Raw genomic sequence first — 27191 nt, 5'->3', positions numbered from 1 at the left:
TTCCAATGCCAGCATTTGTTTCCCATTAGCTGACGTAACTCCACTGCAGTCCAGCGATTCCTCCAAACAGGTAGACGTTTTCTCCTCCACAAATGATGCTATCAGTGGTGCTCCTGCAGTCTTTTGTATTTGCTGCATGTGAGCTATTTTCCAATATAATGTCTAGACCAGAGAGTGGCAGAGGGTGTAGAAGCCTCACTAGTGCCAAGTTTGCATCTACACTCGCTGCTCTGTATCTGAAAGAGCTTTCTATACTTCACCTAACATGCTCCAGATGGTTGTAAGGAAACATACTGTGGAAACACTGATATTGTGTTTGTAGCCAAGAAATAATTTATTTTGTCTTCAGGACTTGCACTCTCTAACTGCAGTCCTTTCCAATATTGTGCCTGGACAATACTGTATTAATCTTAGCCATGAAAAATACATATTTAATTTTGATAATTTAATCTCACAAGTTGACATAATTACATGGATATTTGTTCAAATTAACCCTGGAAATCCAGATTTGTTATGGGAAGTGTGTGTTATCATTGTCATGTTGAGACCAGCCTTGATCACAGTGCTCATATGGAGGACACGGTACATGTTCAAAAAAAATATTTTAATATCAGCTATTACATTGCTGTAAATCATGACTTGACATCACTTGAAAATCTATTACTGGTCGTGTTACTATGCAGTATTACTAGCTGAGAGGCATGTGAACCGCCTCTGTTGTACTGGCTCGGTTCGGAGCTCTCTGGCATGATCCCGCTGTCCTCGTGAGGTATATTTGTGGCATATGAATATGGCATGTGTTTTGTATTGGGGATAATAAAGCAGCCTTTATTAAGGCCTTCTGCAATACACGCTGCTCCATTCTTGTAGCATAAGATCGGCAAACCAGATGGAAATATGTATGATGAGATTATTTGGAGATTGAACCTGCTAAAGTCTCTCACTCTGCCTTTCAGTCTGATTTACCTTTAGTGGAGCCCAGAAATTCTTGAAATCACATTTCCCCCTCCTTAATGAACCGTTGTGTTTCAGAGCTGGGCTCCGTTATTTCGTGTCTTAAATCACCATCATATGACGATATTGGCATACAAAGATGTGGTACATGACACTGTCAGGAATCCGGCTCACTCACTAGACATTGCTGCCTGGTATTGCTGTCTAAGACTTTCTCTAACATCCTCAGCAGTGCTGATGAGATCCAGAAGACCTTAGTGTTCTTTTTTCCCCCCTCAAGCAGCTGTTTTATTGTGTAAATGTTCATTTAATTCCAGCGCTTGAATCTAAAAACTCCAAACAGAGGTGGTTCAACCAAAGCTTTGTATTTGAATCCAAGAACAATTAAAGCGGTAGAAAATGCTGAGGTGGGGGGCGGAGTAGTCGGCTTTCTGGTGTGCGGCGTCTCTCTCCTGCAGGATGAGAACCGGGCCTGAACCGCTCACAGTTGCAGTGTGTTAAGGTTTTAAGAGGCTGCGCCTATGAACCGGGAGGCCTGAGTCATGGCAGCTGCACCACAGGCATGTGTGGATGTGGCCGCCTGGCAGGACGCTGCCCACTCCTGTTCTGGTCTGAACGCAGACCCACTCCTCTTCTGGTCTGAACGCAGACCCACTCCTCTTCTGGTCTGAACGCAGACCCACTCCTGTTCTGACCTGAACGCAGACCCACTCCTGTTCTGGCCTGAACGCAGACCCACTCCTCTTCTGACCTGAACGCAGACCCACTCCTCTTCTGACCTGAACGCAGACCCACTCCTGTTCTGGTTTGAACGCAGACCCACTCCTGTTCTGGTTTGAACGCAGACCCACTCCTGTTCTGGTTTAAACGCAGACCCACTCCTCTTCTGACCTGAACGCAGACCCACTCCTGTTCTGGCCTGAACGCAGGCCCACTCCTGTTCTGGCCTGAACGCAGACCCACTCCTGTTCTGGTCTGAACGCAGACCCACTCCTGTTCTGGTCTGAACGCAGACCCACTCCTGTTCTGGTCTGAACGCAGGCCCACTCCTGTTCTGGTCTGAACGCAGGCCCACTCCTGTTCTGGCCTGAACGCAGGCCCACTCCTGTTCTGGTCTGAACGCAGGCCCACTCCTGTTCTGGTCTGAACGCAGGCCCACTCCTGTTCTGGTCTGAACGCAGGCCCACTCCTGTTCTGGCCTGAACGCAGACCCACTCCTGTTCTGGTCTGAACGCAGGCCCACTCCTGTTCTGGCCTGAACGCAGACCCACTCCTGTTCTGGCCTGTTCCTCCTCCTCTACATGAGCTTGTTCTTCTGTGTGCTGGTCCCATCTACTTTTCTACTGAACTATGCATATGTAGATTAACATAATTTTCTTCATTGCACAAATATGGTTGTTTATTTATTTATTTTTGTTATTTCGTGCTTGAATTCGTTGAATGTAAATGCACTTTGTGGTCCTCTTATTGTATTTTGTGAGAGTAATTAACTTTATCCCTGCAATGACAGACAGCACCAGCTTACTTATGGCATTATTTATAGAACCATTTTTTTTTTTAAGATCTGCCATAAAGTAGCGCACCTGTTCTATTTTATACACTTTAAAGCTCAAAAAATGTTGTTTTGTTTGTATATATTTGATAGTGTTACCCTGAACTGATAGACGGCTCATCACTAAGTAGCTTAAGGTGGTAAAGCAGGTGTATTTCTGAACTTTGTTGAGGGGTTGCCTTTGTTTATATGCTGCCAGTAATTCATCATTCCTTTAGAAACGTGTATAAGTTATTGCTGCAGTACAGATAGATCTCAGATTAACAATGCTACACGTGTACTGCAATGTAATCAAATTATATGCCCAGTATGGGTTTTTTTTCCCTCTGGGCTTTTGCCATTTATTTGTTTGTTTGTCAGTTATGTATTTATTTTTATTTAAATAAGTTTAATTTATTTAAATTACCAAATAGGTTAAGTAAAAGTACATTTTATAGGTCAGACTGGCCATTGTGACAATCAAACAGAGCTGTGTTAAGTCAGCAGGGGAGCTTCAAAATCAGTGATTAATATCAGCTGACAGGTATCGGTGTCTAGGACTACCAGGATTAGCCATGGCACAACCTGGGGTAGCTTTTCTGTTTATTTACAGTACATTTGAAATGTCCTCGTAAAATACTGGATTATTGATACAGACACAACATGACATGATGGTTTATGCACACCATGCATGTCTTTGAGTGTTAGGTGTTAGAAGGCCAGCGCACTGCACAGACCAACCACCTGCTTACATCTGCGTGGGCACGCAGTGTCCATCTTCGTGCAGTTCTAAAAGCTGTGTGTGTGTGTGTGTGTGTGTGTGTGTGTATGTGTGTGTGTGTGTGTGTGTGTGTGTGTGTGTGTGTGTGTGTGTGTGTGTGTGTGTGTGTGTGTGTGTGTGTGTGTGTGTGTGTGTGTGTGTGTGTGTTGCCACCTCCTCAGGAGATGCAGTTGGAGCATGCCAGACAGGCATTTGCACAGAGAGACAAGGCAAAGACTGGCACCATCTCTGCCCTGGACTTCAGGGACATCATGATGACCATCAGGCCCCACATGCTCACGCCGTTTGTGGAGGAGTGCTTGGTGGCTGTGAGACGCCTTTGCTTATTTGTTTGTTTGTGTCTTTCAGTTGTTTTAGCAGAAATCAGGTCTGTAATTTAAGTTAAGCAGACAATCAAGCTATTTAAAGATAAAGCTCTGCTTCAGAGTCTCTTAAGAATGAAGACATACCATATTGTGTGTGTGTGTGTGTGTGTGTGTGTGTGTGTGTGTGTGTGTGTGTGTGTGTGTGTGTGTGTGTGTGTGTGTGTTTTGTGGCCTGTTTTGTAAACACACTGTTGAGTCTGTCATTTTCTTCACAGTGTGTGCCTTATAAACCTCAGGGTTCTGCTATATGTTTGTAAACGCACACTTGCAAACCCATTACAAATAAATTAAAGGCAGTGTGCTCATCAAACCAGGTTTCCATACAAACTCCTTTAATTTAGCTGATGTGAAAGATAAATTGAAATGGAAGCCTAAATATTTTTCTTACATTATATTGTTTGTTCCACCCATGTTGGCTAGCAGACCTGCTGGTTTTAACTGTTTCAGAACATGTTCATGTGAGGATTCTACAAATGTCCTCTTAGCAAGAAGGGCCTTGAGGAAGCAGTCTGGTCTCCTGGCTGCCATTCCACATCACTATTTCTTTAAAGCCCACAGCGCCATCTAGTGAGGGATGGAACTGATTTAGTTCCCTCTTCCCACCCCCACCAGCCAAAGAGTGCAAGTCTGCATTACTACAGAAATGATTCACTTACATTCCTATTCTCAGTCATGTAGTGAAATTTGAACAGTCATTCTGAACAAACAAACAAAACGCTGTACATTTGGGGACTTTAGGCACAGTGTATGTGAAACATGAATGTTTTGAGCAGCAGATATATAGCCTATTTTCACAGAAGCTATTAAAGGACTTACCTCATGCTATTTATTTCACTTTATATGTCCCTCTTCTCATAAAAGAGCTTAATTAACGTGCCCCTTGGGCTTGAATCCTTATGAAATTACAAACAGTTCTCTTCTCCCTATAGGACTCTATGGAGGTGAAGCTACATTTTAACTAGCTCACCCCACTGAGCACTAAATAAATACATATGTAGTTTGACTCATGTCTGTCACTCCCTCAGATTTTAGCATTTATTCCTCCTAAAAGAATGTTATTGTGTGTGCGTGTGTGTGTGTGTGTGTGTGTGTGTGTGTGTGTGTGCGCGCGTGTGTGTGCATGCGCGTGTGTGTGTGCATGCGCGTGTGTGCGTGTGTGTGCATGCGCGTGTGTGTGCGTGTGTGTGCATGCGCGTGTGTGTGTGCGTGTGTGTGTGCCTAACGCAGGCCGCCGGTGGCAGCACTTCACACCAGGTCAGCTTCTCGTACTTCAATGGGTTTAACTCCCTCCTCAACAACATGGAGCTTGTTAGGAGGATCTACACGACCATCGCCGGCCATCGCAGAGATGTTGAAGTCACTAAAGGTTGGTGGAGTAAACAAGAGCAAAGCCACCGTTTCTCATAATGCCGCTCTGTGCATTCTCCCTATGCTGGCGGTCGCCCTGACCCTCAGATCGTTTGGAAGGACGAGGCCGTATTGACAGTCACCCGTATGTTCATGCAGCAGGAATGAATGCAGGACCAGGAATGTTTACACCGCTACTGGACGCACTCCACATGGACTGGCACAGTGTTTTGGAGACTAATTCCACTTCTCCTTCACACATCTGGTAATGGCAGAATAAGAATGTTAATAATGATCTCGGACTCTGTGGCCGCCTGCTGACCTGTGAGACAAATCCCCCACCCCCCCCTGGTCTGGGCCCGACGTGCGGCTCTCGCTCTAGGGCGTACACACTCTTTGCAGCGCACGCCCCGCCTGTGATGCTATCAGGCTATCAGGAGACCGGGGCGGGGGCTGAATGTACCGAGAGACGGCCGTCTGCCGGCTGGAACAGGGCGTGGTTGCTTCCACGTCCGCGTCTCCGTCTGAGGCCGGGCCGAGAGGGGCCACAACGTCCCGGTCACGTTCACACCTTCGAACGGCCGGACGTCGAATGGACATAAAGCGGAGAAACGAAACCCTGACTCAGACGTGCAGCGCAGGGAATTTGACCTACGTCAAACGAGTCCGCTGCACTTTTATGTCTTTTGCGGCTACTGCCCGGAATTGTAAGCAAGAAGTAAAAGTGTAGCCCCGGGCTCGTGACCTCGTGCTAGATGGTAACAGCCAATTAACATAAAAGATGAATGTGTGTGGGGAGTGGAAGTGGCACGTATTAGCGGATCGTGTGCGCGTGAGAGCTATGTTAAGAGTCAGGTGCCCATGCAATCTGTGACCACAGACCCTTCACACTCCACGGCGTGTTTAAAGGCCGCGGTAAGCTGAGCTCGGCCCCATTCAATAAGGCTCTGTGTAAGAACACATGCAGCCCTTTTCAGACCAGTCACTCTATACCAGTGCAGTGGGAATCCCACTGTAGAGCGGCGGTCTCGTCCCGCTCATTACCACTCCGCACTTAACCTTCACACTGCAGCGATACACAATACCCTCTGCTTCAAACACAGCTCCTCAACTTCATAATGCGGAGTAAATGAGCAGGGACGGACCCGGCGTCGTAGCCGCTGTGCTTTCCTAACCGAATTTGTGACTCACTCTCGTTTCCGTTTCTGTCCCTCAGAGGAGTTCATCATAGCTGCGCAGAGGTTTGGTCAGGTGACCCCCATGGAGGTGGACATCCTGTTCCAGTTGGCCGACCTGTCGGAGCCGCGCGGGTGAGTCATGGAGCTGGCCGGGTTGGGCTCACGCAGTCACGGGCCGAGCACGGTGCCCATTACTGCGGGCCTCTGACTCGGGCAGAAGGGCAGGTGCGCGTGAGCGGACCCCCCCCCCCCCCCTCCTCAGCAGGACACAAACTCACCCGCTTCACTCCACTGAAACTTCCTGGCAAGCAGTTTGTCGTTTGCAGACTTTAAGTATCCAGATCACCCTCCTTTTTTGGCTGGGTACCAGGATGACGCAGTATTACAGTATTACTGCAGTGGACATATGCAAATACCCAGGTCAAACTAATGCCCAATGCATGCATATATTACTCAGAGTTTAACATCTTGTTAATCCAGAATCTGCTCGCTCTTGGGGGGACTCCTACACAGGCGTTCGGTGTATATGGAGTTGCTGTAATCATCTGCTAGTGGCTTAACGTCCTGTTTTTGAATGCAAAGCCAGCAGCTGGGTGAGGGGCAGGATGGTGTGGCCCAGGAAAGGCCACCGGAGCCACACTGCCTGCTTCCCCAGGAGCCCCGCAGCATTCTGTGGGTGGTAATTGCTTTCTCCACAATATTATTTCTTCGCCATGTGATATGGTAATAGGGCCTACTACTCGCTGTAATTGGAGATGCTTGAGATAATTGCTCCACATAGACGTTATGCTTTGAAAGGAGAAGCGCAGGTATGGGAGAGACATGGAGGAATGTTGGGAAATCAGACCTTCTGTTTCAAAAGTGGCATGTCAGAAACATTGAAAAGTGAAAGCTTCCTGGGAGAGTCTGATGAGGAGTGAATCCCCCCCCCCTCTCCCCCCCCCCCCCCCCCCCCCCCCCCTCCGCTCAACAGGCGTGTTGGTTTAGTGGACATTGAGAAGATCTCCCCACTGGAGGAAGGAGTGCTGCCCTACAACCTGGCGGAGATCCAGAGACAGGTACCACGGCCCCCTTACACACACCAGTGCTTCATTAACCATGCTGTCTCGTGGGGATTCATCCACCCCGGTGTTGGACACAGCTTTAATCCTGCCACTGAGCCACTAATTGACTCCTGATATTTTTCCTTTTTTCTTTCTTTTATTCCCTCCTTTACAGCTTTGTCATAAAAAGGGTGGGTTTGTAAGATTTAATTATTCAGAGTGTTCACTCGGTCCTGATGTTTTTTCGCTATAACAACAACGATGCGTCTTGTGAGTGCTTTTAATTTAACTTGAAGCTACTGGGAAAAAAACCCCTTGATTTTTCTTTTTCTTTCCCAGCCACTGTTATGGCCGTAGCGATAAAAAAAAAGAAGAGAATCTGTGAAGCTGTCATCAGTGTGCCGAACACATGTATAAAAAGTTGTAAATGAAATGCAAACCCAGCAGTGGAGGAGAGTTATCACTCTCCGTGGGCAGCTGGAGGGAAAGGAAAACAGACAGAGGTTTGAGGACTCTGCGGGAAGAGAGGGAGACCGAAGCAGGAGAGATAGAGAGAGAGAGAGAGAGAGAGAGAGAGAGAGAGAGAGAGAGAGAGAGAGGGATGCTGGATTTGCGTTTTTGTCAGAAGCTGCACTTCCAGACGTGCTGAGGGCTGAGTTATTCTTCCATGGCAGGCCGTCCGAGGCAGAGGCCCCGAGCTGACGCCAGTCCCACCACAATGAGAAGCCCTGGGCTGTGGTCTGGGCCTGCGGGCTGCAAGCCAGCTCCCCCCCAACCCCCCATCACCCTACACCCCAAGGCCACCCCCCCCAGAAGAAAAGCCCAGGGTGCATGTCAGGGCTCCTCTGAGCCCCCAACAGGTGGTCCTGTTCCAGGGGAGGGGCAGAAATGCGGGGCAGGAGGGCAACTGGTATCTCTGGTGCGGAATGTTTCACAGAAAGGTTGGATGAGTCGAACTCTCTTCTTTCACTCTTTTTACCCTTTTCTGGACACTGGAAGCTTGCTTTACTAACACAGTACCTACCATGTACCTACCATACTTCGACAGAACTACAACGACATATAATCAAATACAGTGCAATCATAACGGATGTCTTCTCTTTGTAATGGGGAAACTGTCTGGGCACTGTCAACTTTCATAAAGTGCTTTTCTTTTAAGCATCCATACTTTTCTGCATATTAAGCATTACCAGGGACCTGAACTGAATAGTATGAATGGAAGATATTTTAGTTTAATGTCATTTTTAGGGTGTTCTGATCAGTGGAAGCTGTGATCACTTTAATCAGCAAGGCATGGGCTCTAACTGACCTAATACGTGCAATGGAAATTTTGTTGATATCCAGCATTGTTGGGATACTTTCACAGAGGAATGGCCTCTTAATGGGGAGTGGGGTTTGTAGAACTATTCGTGAAATGATTACTGGAAATATCATTAACAAAATGTTGATCCTGACTCACATTTTCTCCCTCTCTCTGTCTCTCTCTCTCTCTCTCTCTCTGTCTCTCTCTCTCTCTCTCTCTCTCTGTCTGTCTGTCTGTCTGTCTGTCTGTCTCTCCTCTGTCTCTCTCTAAGCAGCAGTCTGGTGGCGACCTGTCCCGCTCGGTTCTCCTACAGATCGCGGAGTCGGCCTACAGGTTCACGCTGGGCTCCGTGGCTGGGGGTGAGTCATGCATGGCTGTGCCCTGGCCTCCTTTACCTGCCCTGCCCCGTGCCCTCTTCCTCACCACACTGCAAGAGGGGGGAAGAATACACAACAAAGGCTGCCCTATTTCCTTCGCAGGGGCGACCTAACCCGCTTAAGGAGGAGACGAGGGTATGCATGGGAACCTCCTCTGTGGATTCTTTTGTACCTGTGAGCGATCAGAGGGGTGTGTGTCTGTCTGTGTGTGTGTGTGTGTGTGTGTGTGTGTGAGAGAGAGAGAGAGAGAGAGAGAGAGAGAGACAGAGTAGGTGGTGCTTGGCTCAGTGTTTGGCTCCAGACTGGCTCTCTCAGAGGAGACAGGTTAATAAGGAGGTAGTGTGCGGCTGGCTCACTCTTTAATTAAGCACGTCGGCCCTGCGTCCCCTTTGTGTCCAGTGCAGACCTGTCAGATAAGGGCTGACTGACGAGCCCACAATCTCCTCACACTTATTTCCTCACTTGTACTCACTCGAACGCACACTTCCCCACCGCCACCTCCGCACACATCCATGACACTCTACCATGTTCCGCGGATCTCCGTGTGAGCCCCGTGTTTTAACACCCCTGCCCTTGCGCGCATGTGTGTGTGTCTGCATGCGTGTGTGTATGTGTGTGTGTGTGTGTGTGTCCACCCCCAGCTGTGGGCGCCACGGCCGTATACCCCATCGACCTGGTGAAGACGCGTATGCAGAACCAGCGCTCGTCGGGCTCCTTCATCGGGGAGCTCATGTACAAGAACAGCTTCGACTGCTTCCGGAAGGTTCTGCGCTACGAGGGCTTCTTCGGCCTCTACAGAGGTCAGCACCCCCCAGGCAACGCCGTGTCCACGGTCTTTCAGAGGAGGCAGAGCTCCCACACCCAAAAACACAGAGGGGGGATTAATACAGTTAACTGTGAACTGTTTGGATATAGACAGGACTTCATAAATCTCTGAATGCTGCGAATATATTAAAAACATTACTATTTTACCACACTTCGTAATTAGTACAGTCTTAGTGCCGTCTTACTGCAGTCTTATGGTTACAGTGGTTGTTCCAGTCATATCCCTATTAGGCTTGAAGGATCTTGATGGGCATGAATGATTCCCACATAAAGTGGATTACAGATACTAAGACCTACTAGCTAATGTTAGACTGGATAAATGAAAGAGCTGAGATCTGTAAAACCATCAAAGAACTAGAATATGGCTACATTCACTCTACTTGGTTCATAGATACACATTAAACGATCCCAAAAAGGCCCATTTTTAAATTATTTGGCCATTAAAGTCTTACATAGAATCAGCACATGAGTAGTGTTAGCATATTAGTATAGATCATAAAATATGAGACATAAAATTTTGATAAAGAGACAAAAGTGTCCTTCATTTCCCACAGAGGAGGTGTGGTGAGGACACTCCCCATAATGCAAAGTGTGCGTCCAGCTAAGAAGTGTCCAGTGAGGACACAAGCCCCCCGTAATGCTTCCATGTGCAGAGTGAAGACCCAGGGACTTTGTGGACACTGGCTCTTCACTTTCTTTGAAAACTTAAGTAAACATGCATTACAAAGGAGCAGAGGACGCTTAAACGGTTGATTATATTGAAAGGAGCACACAGCCCTGGAGGAGACATGGAGTGGGTGAGGAGGGGACATGGAGTGGGTGAGGAGGGGACATGGAGTGGGTGAGGAGGGGACATGGGGGGTGTGAGGAGGGGACCTGGAGTGGGTGAGGAGGGGACATGGAGTGGGTGAGGAGGGGACATGGAGTGGGTGAGGAGGGGAAATGGAGGGGGTGAGGAGGGGAAATGGAGGGGGTGAGGAGGGGAAATGGAGTGGGTGAGGAGGGGACGAGGAGGGGGTGAGGAGGGGACATGGAGTGGGTGAGGAGGGGACATGGAGTGGGTGAGGAGGGGACGAGGAGTGGGTGAGGAGGGGACATGGAGTGGGTGAGGAGGGGACGAGGAGTGGGTGAGGAGGGGACATGGAGTGGGTGAGGAGGGGACATGGAGTGGGTGAGGAGGGGAAATGGAGGGGGTGAGGAGGGGAAATGGAGGGGGTGAGGAGGGGAAATGGAGTGGGTGAGGAGGGGACCTGGAGTGGGTGAGGAGGGGACATGGAGTGAGTGAGGAGGGGACATGGAGTGAGTGAGGAGGGGACATGGAGTGGGTGAGGAGGGGACCTGGAGTGGGTGAGGAGGGGACATGGAGTGAGTGAGGAGGGGACATGGAGTGGGTGAGGAGGGGACCTGGAGTGGGTGAGGAGGGGACATGGAGTGAGTGAGGAGGGGACATGGAGTGAGTGAGGAGGGGACATGGAGTGAGTGAGGAGGGGACATGGAGTGGGTGAGGAGGGGACATGGAGTGAGTGAGGAGGGGACATGGAGTGAGTGAGGAGGGGACATGGAGTGGGTGAGGAGGGGACATGGAGTGGGTGAGGAGGGGACATGGAGTGGGTGAGGAGGGGACATGGAGTGAGTGAGGAGGGGACATGGAGTGGGTGAGGAGGGGACATGGAGTGGGTGAGGAGGGGACATGGAGTGGGTGAGGAGGGGACATGGAGTGAGTGAGGAGGGGACATGGAGTGGGTGAGGAGGGGACCTGGAGTGGGTGAGGAGGGGACATGGAGTGAGTGAGGAGGGGACATGGAGTGGGTGAGGAGGGGACATGGAGTGAGTGAGGAGGGGACATGGAGTGGGTGAGGAGGGGACGAGGAGGGGGTGAGGAGGGGACATGGAGTGGGTGAGGAGGGGACATGGAGTGGGTGAGGAGGGGACATGGAGTGAGTGAGGAGGGGACATGGAGTGGGTGAGGAGGGGACCTGGAGTGGGTGAGGAGGGGACATGGAGTGGGTGAGGAGGGGACATGGAGTGGGTGAGGAGGGGACCTGGAGTGGGTGAGGAGGGGACATGGAGTGAGTGAGGAGGGGACATGGAGTGAGTGAGGAGGGGACATGGAGTGGGTGAGGAGGGGACGAGGAGTGGGTGAGGAGGGGACATGGAGTGGGTGAGGAGGGGACCTGGAGTGGGTGAGGAGGGGACATGGAGTGAGTGAGGAGGGGACATGGAGTGAGTGAGGAGGGGACATGGAGTGGGTGAGGAGGGGACATGGAGTGGGTGAGGAGGGGACATGGAGTGAGTGAGGAGGGGACATGGAGTGGGTGAGGAGGGGACCTGGAGTGAGTGAGGAGGGGACATGGAGTGGGTGAGGAGGGGACATGGAGTGGGTGAGGAGGGGACCTGGAGTGGGTGAGGAGGGGACATGGAGTGGGTGAGGAGGGGACATGGAGTGAGTGAGGAGGGGACATGGAGTGAGTGAGGAGGGGACATGGAGTGGGTGAGGAGGGGACATGGAGTGGGTGAGGAGGGGACGAGGAGGGGGTGAGGAGGGGACATGGAGTGAGTGAGGAGGGGACATGGAGTGGGTGAGGAGGGGACATGGAGTGGGTGAGGAGGGGACATGGAGTGGGTGAGGAGGGGACCTGGAGTGGGTGAGGAGGGGACATGGAGTGAGTGAGGAGGGGACATGGAGTGAGTGAGGAGGGGACATGGAGTGGGTGAGGAGGGGACATGGAGTGGGTGAGGAGGGGACGAGGAGGGGGTGAGGAGGGGACATGGAGTGGGTGAGGAGGGGACATGGAGTGGGTGAGGAGGGGACATGGAGTGAGTGAGGAGGGGACATGGAGTGAGTGAGGAGGGGACATGGAGTGGGTGAGGAGGGGACATGGAGTGGGTGAGGAGGGGACATGGAGGGGGTGAGGAGGGGACATGGAGGGGGTGAGGAGGGGACATGGAGTGAGTGAGGAGGGGACATGGAGTGGGTGAGGAGGGGACATGGAGTGGGTGAGGAGGGGACATGGAGGGGGTGAGGAGGGGACATGGAGTGGGTGAGGAGGGGACATGGAGTGGGTGAGGAGGGGACCTGGAGTGGGTGAGGAGGGGACATGAAGTGGGTGAGGAGGGGACATGGAGTGGGTGAGGAGGGGACATGGAGTGAGTGAGGAGGGGACATGGAGGGGGTGAGGAGGGGACATGGAGGGGGTGAGGAGGGGACATGGAGTGGGTGAGGAGGGGACATGGAGTGGCGCATGGCCTGGGGCTGCTGTGCCCCACACGACCCTCCCTCACCCACACTGCTAAAGCCCGTACTGTGTGTGAGGGCCCAGGTTGAGTAGTTCATCCTCGTAACTTTCAGTTCCTCCTGTTCTGTGCTCGTTCTGGCTTGGATTCTATGCATGGTAATTGAAGCACATGTAAACTTTGGCTAAGTTTGCTTTTAAGGGGAGGAAATGGATTTTTCCTTCATTCGCATTGCGCGGCTGTCATCCACCTATCTGAGCACACCACATCAGCAGTTCTGGCCTCCGTCAGGCCGGCGGGGGTATCTGGGTGCATGGGGTCGGCTGGCGGGGGTATCTGGGTACGTGGGGTCGGCTGGCGGGGGTATCTGGGTACATGGGGTCGGCTGGCGGGGGTATCTGGGTACGTGGGGTCGGCTGGCGGGGGTATCTGGGTACGTGGGGTCGGCTGGCGGGGGTATCTGGGTACGTGGGGTCGGCTGGCGGGGGTATCTGGGTACGTGGGGTCGGCTGGCGGGGGTATCTGGGTACGTGGGGTCGGCTGGCGGGGGTATCTGGGTACATGGGGTCGGCCGGCCCACGAGCCTTGCTGCACTTCTTTTTTAATCATCTTGTTTCCTGATTATAGGGCTGGTACCACAGCTTCTGGGCGTGGCCCCCGAGAAAGCCATAAAGCTTACAGTAAGTGCTCAAGACTCACCACATCAGCAAAGGCCTGTTCACCCGCTCACCACTCCACTCCCCAAAGACACGCGCCGGTGCCCGCCTCAACCCACACACACACACACACACACACACACACACACACACACACACACACACACACACACACACACACACGTAAAGACCGCTCTGTTTACAGGAAATTCTTTTTTTTTATTTTTAGACATTGTTACCTTAGTCAATTTAGTTGAACAAAAAACTGCAATTTTCTTCCATCAGATATGATGTTAACTAATTTGTTGGCAGTCATATTACTCTAGACTGAGGTGCTAAAGAGATTTTCTTTGATGACAAAGTAGATCTGGCATTGAGGCTCTGACTGGGCGGGTCGCTGGTTCTAGAGTAACGTCTGCTTTTGCCTTTGTCTTCCTTAGGTGAATGACTTTGTGAGAGGAAAAGCCATGGAGAGAGATGGCACTGTCCCGCTGCCCTTTGAAATCCTGGCTGGCGGATGTGTGAGTGAACCCTGTCCACTTTAATCCTGCCTCAGTTTGTACATTACAGCACGTGTAGAGTTCATGTTGTTCTCTTCCTCAGTCCCTTTAAGGAGCGCAGGACGCTTTAGCTGTGTAGTGTGCGTGAGAGTTCAGTGTCTGGGGGGGGGAGGGGGGGCGTGGGGGATGTGGTGGGGGGGGGGGGGGGGGTGATGTGGGGGATGTGGGGGGGGGGGGCGGTCTTCAGGCTTCATTCTTCACCTTTTGTTATGTGAGTGAAAAGGCACGTCAGTCCCATGAGTTCCTAAAGCGCGCGGTAAACCTCGCTTTGGTGTCCGCTCACCTCAAGATCACACGCGACAGCGCGGCCGCTTATCACGTTACAGCGGCCAAAGCCTCACGGGGTCAGTGACCCTTTGCATTATCAATGAGGCAGAGCAGGAGGGCTGCGGTGGAGACGCTCCTCCCGTGAGCTCTCGTGTCTCCTCCCGTGAACTCTCACGTCTCCTCCCGTGAGCTCTCACGTCTCCTCCCGTGAACTCTCACGTCTCCTCCCGTGAGCTCTCACGTCTCCTCCCGTGAACTCTCACATCTCCTCCCGTGAGCTCTCACGTGGGTCTCTGCACAGACCCCCAGCGCCTTCACCTGTGTTCCTTGTTTGTGGGCTTTTTTCATGTAAGACGTCCATTTGGACATCAGAGCCCATGTTCTTTTGAGCTTGGAGTAGCTGGGCCATTTTTGCCCTGTAGCTCTGTGTGTGTGTGTGTGTGTGTGTGTGTGTGTGTGTGTGTGTGTGTGTGTGTGTGTGTGTGTGTGTGTGTGTGTGTGTGTGTGTGTGTGTGTGTGTGTGTGTGTGTGTGTGTGTGTGTGTGTGTGTGTGTGTGTGAGTGAGTGACCTGACCTAGGCTCAGGTGTTGACTGAGAGAGGCAGACTGACGTGTTACCTGAGAGACCATGTTTGATCAGTGAGCTGTCGGACTACATCCGTCCGCTGCAAACCTGCACTCTCCTGCACTTCGTTGGCCGCTCACTCTCCAGTGCTGCGCGTGCAGGCTTGCGGTTAAACGCCACGGCCGCTCATGTAATTGTGCGGCCGGACTACACCATCAAGGGTGCTGCTGACCCGCTTTTCTCCACTTGGTGCGTCTGCTCTCCCTTGTGGAGAGTGTCTGACAGCTCCTTTCATCCGGGCGTAGCTCGGGCCTGCGCGGCTTGGCGCTCCGCCCGACTCTTCTCACGCCTCTATGCCTGCCACACTCCTGCCGCCCTGTTTATTTACACTGTAGTCGTGGCAATTCGGACCAAACTATTCAGCTTTCCCATTCCTCTCCTCTCCTCCTCTGCTCCCCTCTCCTCTCCTTCCCTCTCCTCTCTTCTTCTCCCCTCCCCTCTCCTCTCTTCTCCTCTCTTCTTCTCATCTCGTCCCCTCTCCTCCCCTCCTCTCCTCTCCTTCCCTCTCCTCTCTTCTCCTCTCCTCCCCTCCCCTCCTCTCCCTCCTCTCCTTCCCTCTCCTCTCTTCTCCTCCCCTCCTCTCCTCCCCTCTCCTCTCCTCCTCTCCTCTCTTCTGCTCTACTCCTCTCCTCTCCTCTCCTTCCCTCTCCTCTCTTCTCCTCTCCTCCCCTCCTCTCTTCTCCTCTCCTCCTCTCCTCTCTTCTCCTCTACTCCCCTCCCTCTCTTCCTCTCCTCCCCTCCTCTCCTCTCCTCCTCTCCTCTCTTCTCCTCCCCTCCCCTCCTCTTCCCTCCTCTCCTTCCCTCTCCTCTCTTCTCCTCTCCTCCCCTCCTCTCCTCTCCTTCCTTCTCCTCTCTTCTCCTCTCCTCCCCTCCTCTCTCCTCCTCTCCTCTCTTCTCCTCCCCTCCCCGCCTCTTCCCTCCTCTCCCCTCCCCTCCCCCTCCTCTCCTCCCCTCCCCTCTCCTCCCCTCCTCTCCTCTCCTCTCCTTCCTTCTCCTCTCTTCTCCTTTTCTCTCCTCTCACATTGCAGTCTCTGAATTAGACTCTTGACAGATGCCAAGACTTAATAATTATTTGGTAAGAACAGCACGCTTCGCTGACCGAGAAGTTGGCTGCTTGCTTATCTCATTTGCTAGCCCTCATTTGAGGGCCGGGTTACTCAAAATACTCGCACAGCCAATGTAAAGAGCAGCAGAGAGAGGCGATAAACATGGCAAGCATACACTGATGCTTTGTTCATTTTCAGTGTGAAGAGTAAAGCGATGTAATTTAGCCCACTTAATGTTTAAGCCTTTGTAATGCTTTGTTACTGTGTTGTGAAATAGTTTTTCTTTTTTACCACCCTGCTCCCCCGTGTCTGCGCAAACACGTCCGTGTAATAGGCGCTGGGGTGATCGGCCCGACACCCATGGACGTGTGAGTGAATGTTAATGGAGGGAAGCTAATGTTTATGCCTAGCGCTAAGCTATTGTTTGTCTGAGAGGAATGGTTCCGTGTATAACTGTGTGAGGTAGTGCTTACGCAGCACCCTCTGTGTGTGTGTGTGTGTGTGTGTTGGGTTCTGGGGATCTGCTCTGGGTAGCAGAGGGTGTCTCAGGTAAATGTCCACCACACCCAGCTGCCCTGCCTGCCTCTGGGCCTCATCCTGCCTTGTAATTATGGCTGAAGGGGTTGCCACTACCTCTGAAACTCTGCACCCTAACCTCATCCGTCACACTGACACGGAGCTCTGAATCTCCCTCACAGCTGGTTACGCTGTCGTCTCCCACTCACCGCTGCCTTCCGTTCTTTATCATTTGTTTTCTTGTGTTCTTTGTTTTTTTTTTTTTTTTGTAAAATCTTTACATTTAGAATTAGTACAATTAGACCGTATCCACGCTTGCCTCTTCAGTTTTAGCGTGCCATTTCTGCCAAAACAACTTTAAAGAGCTTGCTCTCTGGGCCCATGCCCTAATTAACTATAAAAGATCGTTTTCCACATAAATAGCGATTAGGTCTTCGCTGTGAGCTGGGAGAGGCCTACTCTGCCAGTCTGCTCACATTTGCCCTGGAAGGGAAGTGTGCTCATTCTGCTCACTTCTATTTAGAGAGCACCTTCAATGAGATGATTATGATCTTTGCCTTCGAATATGGTAATGCTCACTAAATGGGTGGTTTTTGTTTTTTTTTTTCTTTCTCATGGTCACTCACAAGATTGAGACTCATGTACCGTATTCCCGTAAGACAGAGCGGTGTGCACAATCCCCCATTCACATCGCCCAGGAACAGGGGAGAGAAGACCAGCAACAAACAAACAGTACAGGCCTTATTTTTCTGAAAAAAGGGAGGCAGAGAAAGAGAGAGAGGGAAGAGAAATCCATGGAAACAGATTTCCATCTAATTGCGCCTGTGCCTGCTTATCCTGCATGCAGCCTCGGTCGCCAGGAGCAACGGGGGTGGGGGGAGGGGCCACGTGGGCGGCGGCTGAGACGTGTCAGAGTGCGGCTGCGGTCGGCCTGGATACGGCCCTGTCAGAGCGGGGCGGTTTCCAGAGAGGACCTGCTCCAGCCCGCACGGTGGGGTTTGATGTGCCGCCCAAGCGTGGGTCTGGAGCTGTGTTCCCGGCCCCCGGGGGCCCCCTCGGGCCCGCTTCCTGTCTGACGTCTCTGGCATGCCACGGCTTTGAGAGCCACGGACACTTTTGCGTGGGAGCTAATGATGCATCTAGCTCAAAGCCTGCTGAAAGTGTCCTCCACGTCGACCTTCACGGCGTGGCGTGTCTCTTTGACAGGAGCCCGTGCCTGGAACACGGTTTGACCTCACGGCACAGCTGACTCCTCCCGTCTCTCCTACATGGGTCCTTATCCTATGATCTCTCAACTGTCACACAAACTTGTGTCATTGGAGACATTTTTAACGAACTGTATGTGTAACTGTTACTGTATTATTAAAACTAGTATGATGCTTTTTTGCTAAATGCAGTGGCAGGAAAAGGTAGTAGTGAGACACTCTGGGAAGGTAGAGGGTGGTATAACAGGATATAAGGTAAAAGTGATATAGGGTATTTTGGTCACAATTGTAGAAATTATATCACCAAATGTAGTCAAAAATATGTAGAGCCAAAATTGCATTCCTGTACAAATAGACCATTACCTGTGGTCCTTTGTTAAGTCACCAAATGGCGAGTGTGTGTGTGTGTGTGTGTGTGTGTGTGTGTGTGTGTGTGTGTGTGTGTGTGCGCGTGCGCGCATGCACTTTCTAGGCCGGAGGCTCCCAGGTGATCTTCACAAACCCGCTGGAGATTGTGAAGATCCGTCTGCAGGTGGCTGGGGAGATCACCACAGGGCCACGCGTCAGCGCCCTCGCTTCTTCGGGTTGTACAAGGTGCACTCACTCTCCCTCCCTCTGCCCTTCCGTCCAACTCTCCCCCTCGACAGCACACACACATAGCACCAACATGGACACAAACGCCACGTTGTTCAGTGTTACATTGAGCAGCTGCAGCATGACGGTGTGTTTAAGGTCCTGCACTGTTGGAACCTCAAGGAGAGAGAGATCATCCTGGATCTGTGTCTCTATAGGAGAGAGATCATCCTGAATCTGTGTCTCTACAGGAGAGAGAGATCATCCTGGATCTGTGTCTCTACAGGAGAGAGAGATCATCCTGGATCTGTGTCTCTACAGGAGAGAGAGATCATCCTGGATCTGTGTCTCTACAGGAGAGAGAGATCATCCTGGATCTGTGTCTCTACAAGAGAGAGAGAGATAATCCTGGATCTGTGTCTCTACAGGAGAGAGAGATCATCCTGGATCTGTGTCTCTACAGGAGAGAGAGATCATCCTGGATCTGTGTCTCTACAGGAGAGAGAGATCATCCTGGATCTCTGTCTCTATAGGAGAGAGATCATCCTGGATCTGTGTCTCTACTGGAATGAGAGATCATCCTGGATCTGTGTCTCTACAGGAGAGAGAGATCATCCTGGATCTGTGTCTCTACAGGAGAGAGAGATCATCCTGGATCTGTGTCTCTACAGGAGCAAGAGATCATCCTGGATCTGTGTCTCTACAGGAGCGAGAGATCATCCTGGATCTGTGTCTCTACAGGAGAGAGAGATCATCCTGGATCTCTGTCTCTATAGGAGAGAGATCATCCTGGATCTGTGTCTCTACTGGAATGAGAGATCATCCTGGATCTGTGTCTCTACAGGAGAGAGAGATCATCCTGGATCTGTGTCTCTACAGGAGAGAGAGATCATCCTGGATCTGTGTCTCTACAGGAGCAAGAGATCATCCTGGATCTGTGTCTCTACAGGAGCGAGAGATCATCCTGGATCTGTGTCTCTACAGGAGAGAGAGATCATCCTGGATCTGTGTCTCTACGAGAGAGAGATCATCCTGGATCTGTGTCTCTACAGGAGCGAGAGATCATCCTGGATCTGTGTCTCTACAGGAGAGAGAGATCATCCTGGATCTGTGTCTCTACAGGAGAGAGAGATCATCCTGGATCTGTGTCTCTACAGGAGCGAGAGATCATCCTGGATCTGTGTCTCTACAGGAGCGAGAGATCATCCTGGATCTGTGTCTCTACGAGAGAGAGATCATCCTGGATCTGTGTCTCTACAGGAGCGAGAGATCATCCTGGATCTGTGTCTCTACAGGAGCGAGAGATCATCCTGGATTTGTGTCTCTACAGGAGAGAGAGATCATCCTGGATCTGTGTCTCTACAGGAGCGAGAGATCATCCTGGATCTGTGTCTCTACTGGAATGAGAGATCATCTTGGATCTGTGTCTCTACAGGAGTGAGAGATCATCCTGGATCTGTGTCTCTACAGGAGTGAGAGATCATCCTGGATCTGTGTCTCTACAGGAGAGAGAGATCATCCTGGATCTGTGTCTCTACATGAGAGAGAGATCATCCTGGATCTGTGTCTCTACAGGAGAGAGAGATCATCCTGGATCTGTGTCTCTACAGGAGAGAGAGATCATCCTGGATCTGTGTCTCTACAGGAGAGAGAGATCATCCTGGATCTGTGTCTCTACATGAGAGAGAGATCATCCTGGATCTGTGTCTCTACTGGAGTGAGAGATCATCCTGGATCTGTGTCTCTACAGGAGAGAGAGATCATCCTGGATCTGTGTCTCTACATGAGAGAGAGATCATCCTGGATCTGTGTCTCTACAGGAGAGAGAGATCATCCTGGATCTGTGTCTCTACAGGAGAGAGAGATCATCCTGGATCTGTGTCTCTACATGAGAGAGAGATCATCCTGGATCTGTGTCTCTACATGAGAGAGAGAGATCATCCTCAGCTCTCTAGTGTACTTCACCCATAAAGTTTTTTTGGGCAGTCTGTTAACATGGCCCAAGACACACAGACAGATGCATATACACACACACACACACACACACGCACACACACACACACACACACACACACACACACACACACACACACACACACACACACACACACACACACACACACACACACTCACCCCCGTGAGCTGCTGTGTGTGGTTGGCTCCAAGCAGAAGCGGCCTTAGTCCTGAGTGATGGATCTACTAACCCCCACCCCCACCTCACCCCACCCCCCGGAGTGCGGCTGCAGGGCAGCGGCTGTTTGCGTGAGCGTGCCTGTGGCTCACTTTGGCCCAGCCCAGAGAGGACCGGCCTGCTCATTCCTGCGGCTTGGACAGCAGGCAGCTGTGGAGAGGGTGTGTTTTGTTGTAAACAACACAGTGGGACGGCCATGGTGGGATCTGGCCATATCTCATTCAGCACTTCTCCCTTGACATTTTAAAGTTGGTGGAGATGAGTGAGTGAGGACCATCTGCCTCTCTCCACTCCTGATGTAGGCTGCGCTAATTATAGAAAAACGCAGACTGCAGGACTACGACACGAGGACTGTTCACATTTACATTTGTACCTGGCTGTTGTAGTGGAGGTTTTCCACTGTATAAGGACATTCGTGTTTGTTGCTTTTAGGAATCCCATTTGTTTTGCCAGTTGTTTTTATTTTTGTTTGTTTGTCAGGATTATCCAAGTTGTTATCTTGACTCGTCCAAGAAATAGTGTAAATAGTGCCCCAGATATGGCAAAATGATTTCATACAGTACAGGAAATAATACATCAATACACCTGTACATCAATACACCTGTTTCCTGAAGACTTCTGTGCAGGTTGTGTGTGTGTGTGTGTGTGTGTGTGTGTGTGTGTGTGTGTGTGTGTGTGTGTGTGTGTGTGAGTGAGAGAGATGCAGGTATAGGTGTGTTGCACTAGTCAGGTAGTCTCCAGGGCTCACCTGTCAGCCTGTCGTGGGAAAGAAGCTTTTTATTTCAGAGCACTCGGGTGAGAGAGGGCCATACAACAGTCTGTGTGTGTATCTATGTCTCTGTATGCGTGTGTGTGTCTGTGTGTGTGTGTAAGAATGTCGGATCCGGCCCCTGTGCTCTGTCCACATCTCTGCTGAGCTGTGTGGACAATGTGCATTGAGTGGCGGGGACGCGCTGCAGCCTGTGTGTCCCAGACGGCCTGGCTCCTCGGGGCTGGGCCCAGGCACAGTGCTGCCTTTGTCAGGGTAATTACCCCGCCTCTCTGCTGCCGCCACCACTCCCTGCAGCTCCAGCGGACCAGCTCCCTCTGAGCCTTGTGCTCAAACACACGCATGCACCCAGATCCACTACACACACACACACACACACACACACACACACACACACAACTCCCCAGCTGTGAGGCTGCCATGGTGTTGTCGAGTTAGCACGCGTGGAGTGGGCCACTCGATCCAGATGTTGCTGGCCGTGGCACAGGCTGGGGAGAGGCAGACCCGCCGGAGAGGCAGACCCGCCGGAGGGAGAGGCAGACCCGCCGGAGGGAGAGGCAGACCCGCCGGAGGGAGAGGCAGACCCGCCGGAGAGACAGACCCGCCGGTGGGAGAGACAGACCCGCCGGTGGGAGAGGCAGACCCGCCGGAGAGACAGACCCGCCGGAGAGGCAGACCCAGAGCCCCCGCCACTGCTCTTCAGTGGGCACGCTGCCACGGAGCTGCCAGACACTGGCTCGTACTCAGAGATGGCTACGCTATCTGCGCGGCCTGTGTAGCAGGGCAAATTACGCTGGTAGTTAGATTAAGCCTGTCTAAAGAGGAGGACTAGAGCTACAGCCCTGGCTGGACCACAGAGACTCTGCTGCTCTGCTCCTGGACACCCCCAGGCCAGTGAAGACCCTCCACCCTGCTGAAGATACACCTCAACACTGGAGCACTGATGCTCCACACTGGCTCTCACCTTTTTCATTCGCTCACCTTCCCTCTAACATTCTAAGGAAGACGCGGGAGGATCTAAAGTCTCAAATTTCCGAAATGTCCTAAATTGCTTATTTAAAGTGTCAGGCAATACACTGAGGGTTTTAAAACAGACAGAAAGTCTGACACATGAACACCCAAAGGAGCACACACAACGCAAACACACATCCACACACACACACACCATCATTCCCAAGGTCTGACATTAATACGCCATAAACCAAAATCCCAGAATACCTCACAAAACTACAATACTCATGTGGTTACTGGAGGGAAAAGGCCATTCATCAGAAAACATTACACTGCTGCCTAGAGTGAGGAGCTTTAACGTCCTGTATTAAACGACATGGAAAACAGTAAAAAAGTGGGTGTAATTCTGCAAGTTTACAAGTGTCTCTCTGTGCCCCCCCAGGGTGCCAAGGCCTGCTTCCTGAGAGACATCCCCTTCTCAGCCATCTACTTCCCCTGCTACGCGCACCTCAAGGCGGCCCTGTCTGACGATGAGGGCCGGGTGGGGCCTGGCAGGCTGTTGCTAGCCGGGGCGGGTGGCGGGTAAGTGTCCGCTCGCTCTCCCCCGCCAGCACCTCCCCCTATCGTCTCCCCCTAGCATCTCCTGCTAGCGCCTCCCCCTAGCATCTCCCGCTAGCGCCTCCCCCTAGCGCCTCCTGCTAGCGCCTGCCACTGCTGGCTCCGCTGTGGTTGGCCCTAATTAGAGTGCTCGGTGATTTAGGCTGCGTTTTTTGAAGTGCAACACGCCTGCCAAGGGTCGGATAGTTTCCACTGTTAATATATAGGAACTGGCAGCCGGCTTCCAGCTTGTGAGTGTTAAAAAAAAAAAAAAAAAAAAAGTTGAAAAAAACCTTCAGGTCCACAAGCAGCAACACTGCAAAAGCAATAAACAGATCTCACAATGCTGGCGTGGCCCAGGCCAAACTTCCAAGATCTCTCTTTTTCTCATCGTGTATAAAATATGATCCTAGATCTGGTGGTGTTTTTTAAATATTTTATTTTCGCGGTTCGTCTTTAAGAAAACATCGTTTTAAAGGCGACCATGTCCGCCAAGCCAACGTGGTTTGGAGCAGCAGTAAAGGAGAATTAATATTTATTTCTAATCCCTTTTCGCCTGATGGATGTGTCCGTTTCACTGCTCTCTGTGTTGGCCCAGAAGGCACCGCGTGGAAAAGCCATGTATGGTCAGAGCGAGGCCGCCATTCCTGCCTGCCACCAGCGTTTTATTTCTGTCCGTGCCGCCGGCTAGCTGGAGCACTCCTGGTGATTGGCTCTGGCGGCTGTCACTCATCATCATTCAGCATGTATCAGTAGCTAGAGCTCCCAGGTAATTAGTGACTTACAGTCGGTTTAGGAAATTGAATTATATGCTCGGTTTGCCCGTCATTATTTGGGCAGTGGATTTCTGGATCCTGGCGAGATGGAGAGCTTGTCCGGGTCCTGCAGGCAGATCCCAGTTCAGCCCAGTGACACTCGCCCGCGTGGCCCCTGAGGGCTAAATGAACCATAAGTCGGAGCTGGTGGAAGCGAGTGTCCGTAACACCCCCCACCCCCCCACGGGGGAATGAGCGGCCGCTGTGCAGGTGGCCTCTCCAGGTCAGCCCTTCAGGAGAGATGGTTTGCCCAATCAGAGCGGAATGGCTGCCTGGTGTAGTAAAGAAAGACGGCGCTGAATGTGGGCGAGCGTGGGCCTGGTAATGACGCTGCTTGTTCAAGCGGCCATTGGTGATTGAGACCATTCAGAGCTGAAGTGGAGCAGTGGGGCACAGGCACGGGGCCTGCACGCCGGCCAGGTTTGTGGCACTCCCATTACTGGCTATTGTGTGGCCCCTCTAGCAGGACAGGACAAGGGTCAATCAGTGGCCCCGGCTCTAGCCCTCAATCAGGGCTTGAATATAAAAATGAAGCCCTTCTTTCTGTTGTGTTTTCTCTGCAATATTTCTTGTCAGGCGTATAGCTTGCTATTACTATACAATGGTAAAGATGAGAAGGAGAGAAAGGATGTTTGATCGTGGCGGAGAATCTGATTTTTCCGGCTTCCTTGTTGGTCACGGGTTTAAACGTGGCTTTTCTTTCTGATTAATATATAAATAAATTGAAAAACTTGACCTTCATAACCATATTTAATAGCTCTGGTAAAAGAGGGATCGTTCTGTGTTTATAGGCATGCCTGCAGCATCTCTGGTGACCCCTGCTGATGTTATCAAGACCAGGTTACAAGTGGCAGCCCGCGCAGGCCAGACCACATACAGTGGACTGATGGACTGTTTCTGGAAGATTCTACAGGAAGAGGGACCTCGCGCCTTCTGGAAGGGAGCTGGAGGTACCGGCCGCCTGATTCCCGACAGCCACGGAGAGAATGCGCTACGGTTCACAGCAGCTTCATAACAGGCCCTTCTCTTTTTTCCTTTCCAACTTAATTGTGTGATCGAGCTTTATCAGCGCGATGCTCGACCCCTTTCAGAGATCCGTTAGGGGTTTTGAGGGTGCTCTGAATAACGCCGGGCTAAGAGACGGCCAGTCTGATTGAGGTGTGCAGTGAGTGACCTCTTGTTGATCCTTTAATTAAAGGTAATAGATTTCTTTCTTTCTCTCCCTCTCTCTCCCCTCCAGCCCGAGTGTTCCGCTCCTCGCCTCAGTTCGGCGTTACGCTGGTGACCTACGAGCTGCTGCAAAGATGGTTCTACATCGACTTCGGCGGCCAGTAGGAGTCTCTCCCCTTTTCTCTCGCCCGTCCCTTCTGTCTCACCTGAACGCCGGGCTTTATGATAGCCTCTTAATGGGCGGCTTTTCAGACGCCGCGGCCTTTTAATCGGGGGGAGGAGGAGGGCCGCAAACAGGCCAAAAGGAATAGGACACGCGTTATGGCTGCACGGAGCACTGAAATGTCAGGAAAGCTCAGACTGATTGATGGCTCTTCAGAAAAGGCCGTCCTCGTATGAAAGACCTTCATTTTCACAGGCACTTCATTATGGCGTATAATGCTGGAAGAGGCTCGTGCCTGGAAGAGCATGTTTCCTTTTTAAAGCCTTTAACTGAAAGCTCGCTGTGGTGGCCATTTGTCTCTCATGGACTGTCGCTGTGGGATTTTAGTGGTGGTTGGCAGTGTCTTTATAGGGGCTCTAGGTGACATTTCTAGAAATGGGCCTTTGAGGCTACATGACTCAAGAGCGTCTCGGGCAGGGAGAGTGTAGGCTCGGCCTGTGTTGGGGATTAAGCTCTTGGCAAAATAGCTCTTATTTTCCCATGGAATATTGCTCAGCTGTGGGATCTCAAACTGCTGAAGTGTGCAAAAGAATCACACACTGTAAAGGGGCTTATTTATAGACTAATCTATACATTTTCATTGGTTTTCCCATTGGTGTAGCTATAGACTCCTGTTGCTCTATATACACCACTTGTTTGTATTTGCATGTCTTGCTGATTTCCATGTGTGAAGGCCTATACATATATACATAAATACCCCATACATACATACATACATACATACATACCCCACGTATGAACGTACTGGAGAAATTTCAGAGGAACTATGGTCTGTTCATTCTTGTTTGGGTTTCACTGCTTGAAGTGAAAATATTACCCTTTAGTGATTTTAATATTCAATTAGCCCGCCTGTGCTTCACGATGATAAACAGTACAACTTAAAATGTCTTCTCCTCCTCTACCTCCTTCCCCCTCCCCCTCCTCTTCTGTTTCTCCTTCTCGTCTCGCCACAGCAAGCCGTCTGGCTCGGAGCCGCCTCCTAAGTCTCGCATCAGCCTGCCGGCGCCCAACCCCGACCACATTGGTGGCTACAGGTTGGCCGTGGCCACATTTGTCGGCATTGAGAATAAATTTGGACTGCATCTCCCCAGATTTCAGGTTCCTGCCACACCCACTTCAGACCACCCTTGAGGCTAATCGGGCCACCTTTGGGTGGCGGGTACTGCACATTAGGTCGTATGGAAACACGCTTACACTCAAAGGCTTTCTCTTCCGCCTCATTTCTGTACTTATTTTACCAGTGCAATATAAAGAACGGCTTTATATTTATTTATACGTGTAAATCGTGAAGTGGTTTTTGCCTTTTAGGATTTCAGTTGTACAGCATATTTTTCTATTATTGTCAGTAAGCTAGTGTGGCAGACAGAATGTAACTGCAAAACGTTTTACTTGACCAGTCGAATTTTTCCTTTATTATGTAAAGACTGGACAACTGTCTATTGGCCGATTGACAGATAAGGGAGATTATCAAGAAAATGTAATTACTCAAGTTCTGAAATAACAAGTAATGTTGGGATGCAGCTGTAAGATAAAGATGTATTTTTTAATGTTACTGATCCCTCACTTTTCTCTCCCGACACTTCTGAGCACTTAGTGGAATAAGCACTTTTGACATGAAGTTCAAAGCAGCACTGCAGCCGCTGTGATCTGTAATCTTCAACCGCTGAGGAAAGGGGTTACGTTTGAACGTCGTGGACTTTTCCCGAACACAGGTTCTGTGCAGACTCAAATTGCACTCCTAGCGGGGTTTCTCCACTGAGAATGGTGCTGGGTTGGGACCAGGCTTGATCTGTGTGCCGAACGTCACCCTGCAGTCTTCATGTTTGTGAGGCACAGTACAGAGATTGTGATGGGATTACTCTACATCTTCAATCTCACTTGTCTCTAATGTGTTGGCATTACATGTTTGGTATAAACATTTCCAGATTAGTCATTAATCATTAGACATTAACTCTCGTTTGGTTTCCTTTGTACAGTGTAGTAGATTGTACATATAGTGTGTAATGATTGTACTGCTTTACTGTAAGTATGGCAGCAGTGTGTGTAATGCTAATGCAAACAACATGTTAATTAAAAGGAGATGGGAATAG

General features: G+C 50.9%; 1 protein-coding gene across 1 annotated transcript in view; it reads left to right on the top strand.

Annotated features, from left to right (window-relative positions):
• Window positions 1-27188, top strand: part of slc25a13 (solute carrier family 25 member 13) — a 38951-nt gene extending 11763 nt beyond the window's left edge. The window contains 14 exon segments of the mRNA XM_077008817.1: window positions 3428-3574; window positions 4859-4997; window positions 6195-6288; window positions 7130-7214; window positions 8774-8861; window positions 9521-9679; window positions 13566-13618; window positions 14035-14115; window positions 18285-18384; window positions 18387-18406; window positions 22739-22871; window positions 24500-24658; window positions 24949-25039; window positions 26055-27188. Of these exon segments, the coding sequence (XP_076864932.1) occupies window positions 3428-3574; window positions 4859-4997; window positions 6195-6288; window positions 7130-7214; window positions 8774-8861; window positions 9521-9679; window positions 13566-13618; window positions 14035-14115; window positions 18285-18384; window positions 18387-18406; window positions 22739-22871; window positions 24500-24658; window positions 24949-25039; window positions 26055-26232 (1527 nt within the window). The 3' untranslated portion in view covers window positions 26233-27188.
• The last annotated feature ends 3 nt before the right edge of the window (window positions 27189-27191 follow it).

Source organism: Brachyhypopomus gauderio, chromosome 6 (assembly GCF_052324685.1).
Source record: "Brachyhypopomus gauderio isolate BG-103 chromosome 6, BGAUD_0.2, whole genome shotgun sequence".
NCBI classification, from domain to species: domain Eukaryota; kingdom Metazoa; phylum Chordata; class Actinopteri; order Gymnotiformes; family Hypopomidae; genus Brachyhypopomus; species Brachyhypopomus gauderio.
Note: the sequence above shows the minus strand (reverse complement) of the source record. Positions and strands in the feature narration are given on the sequence as shown.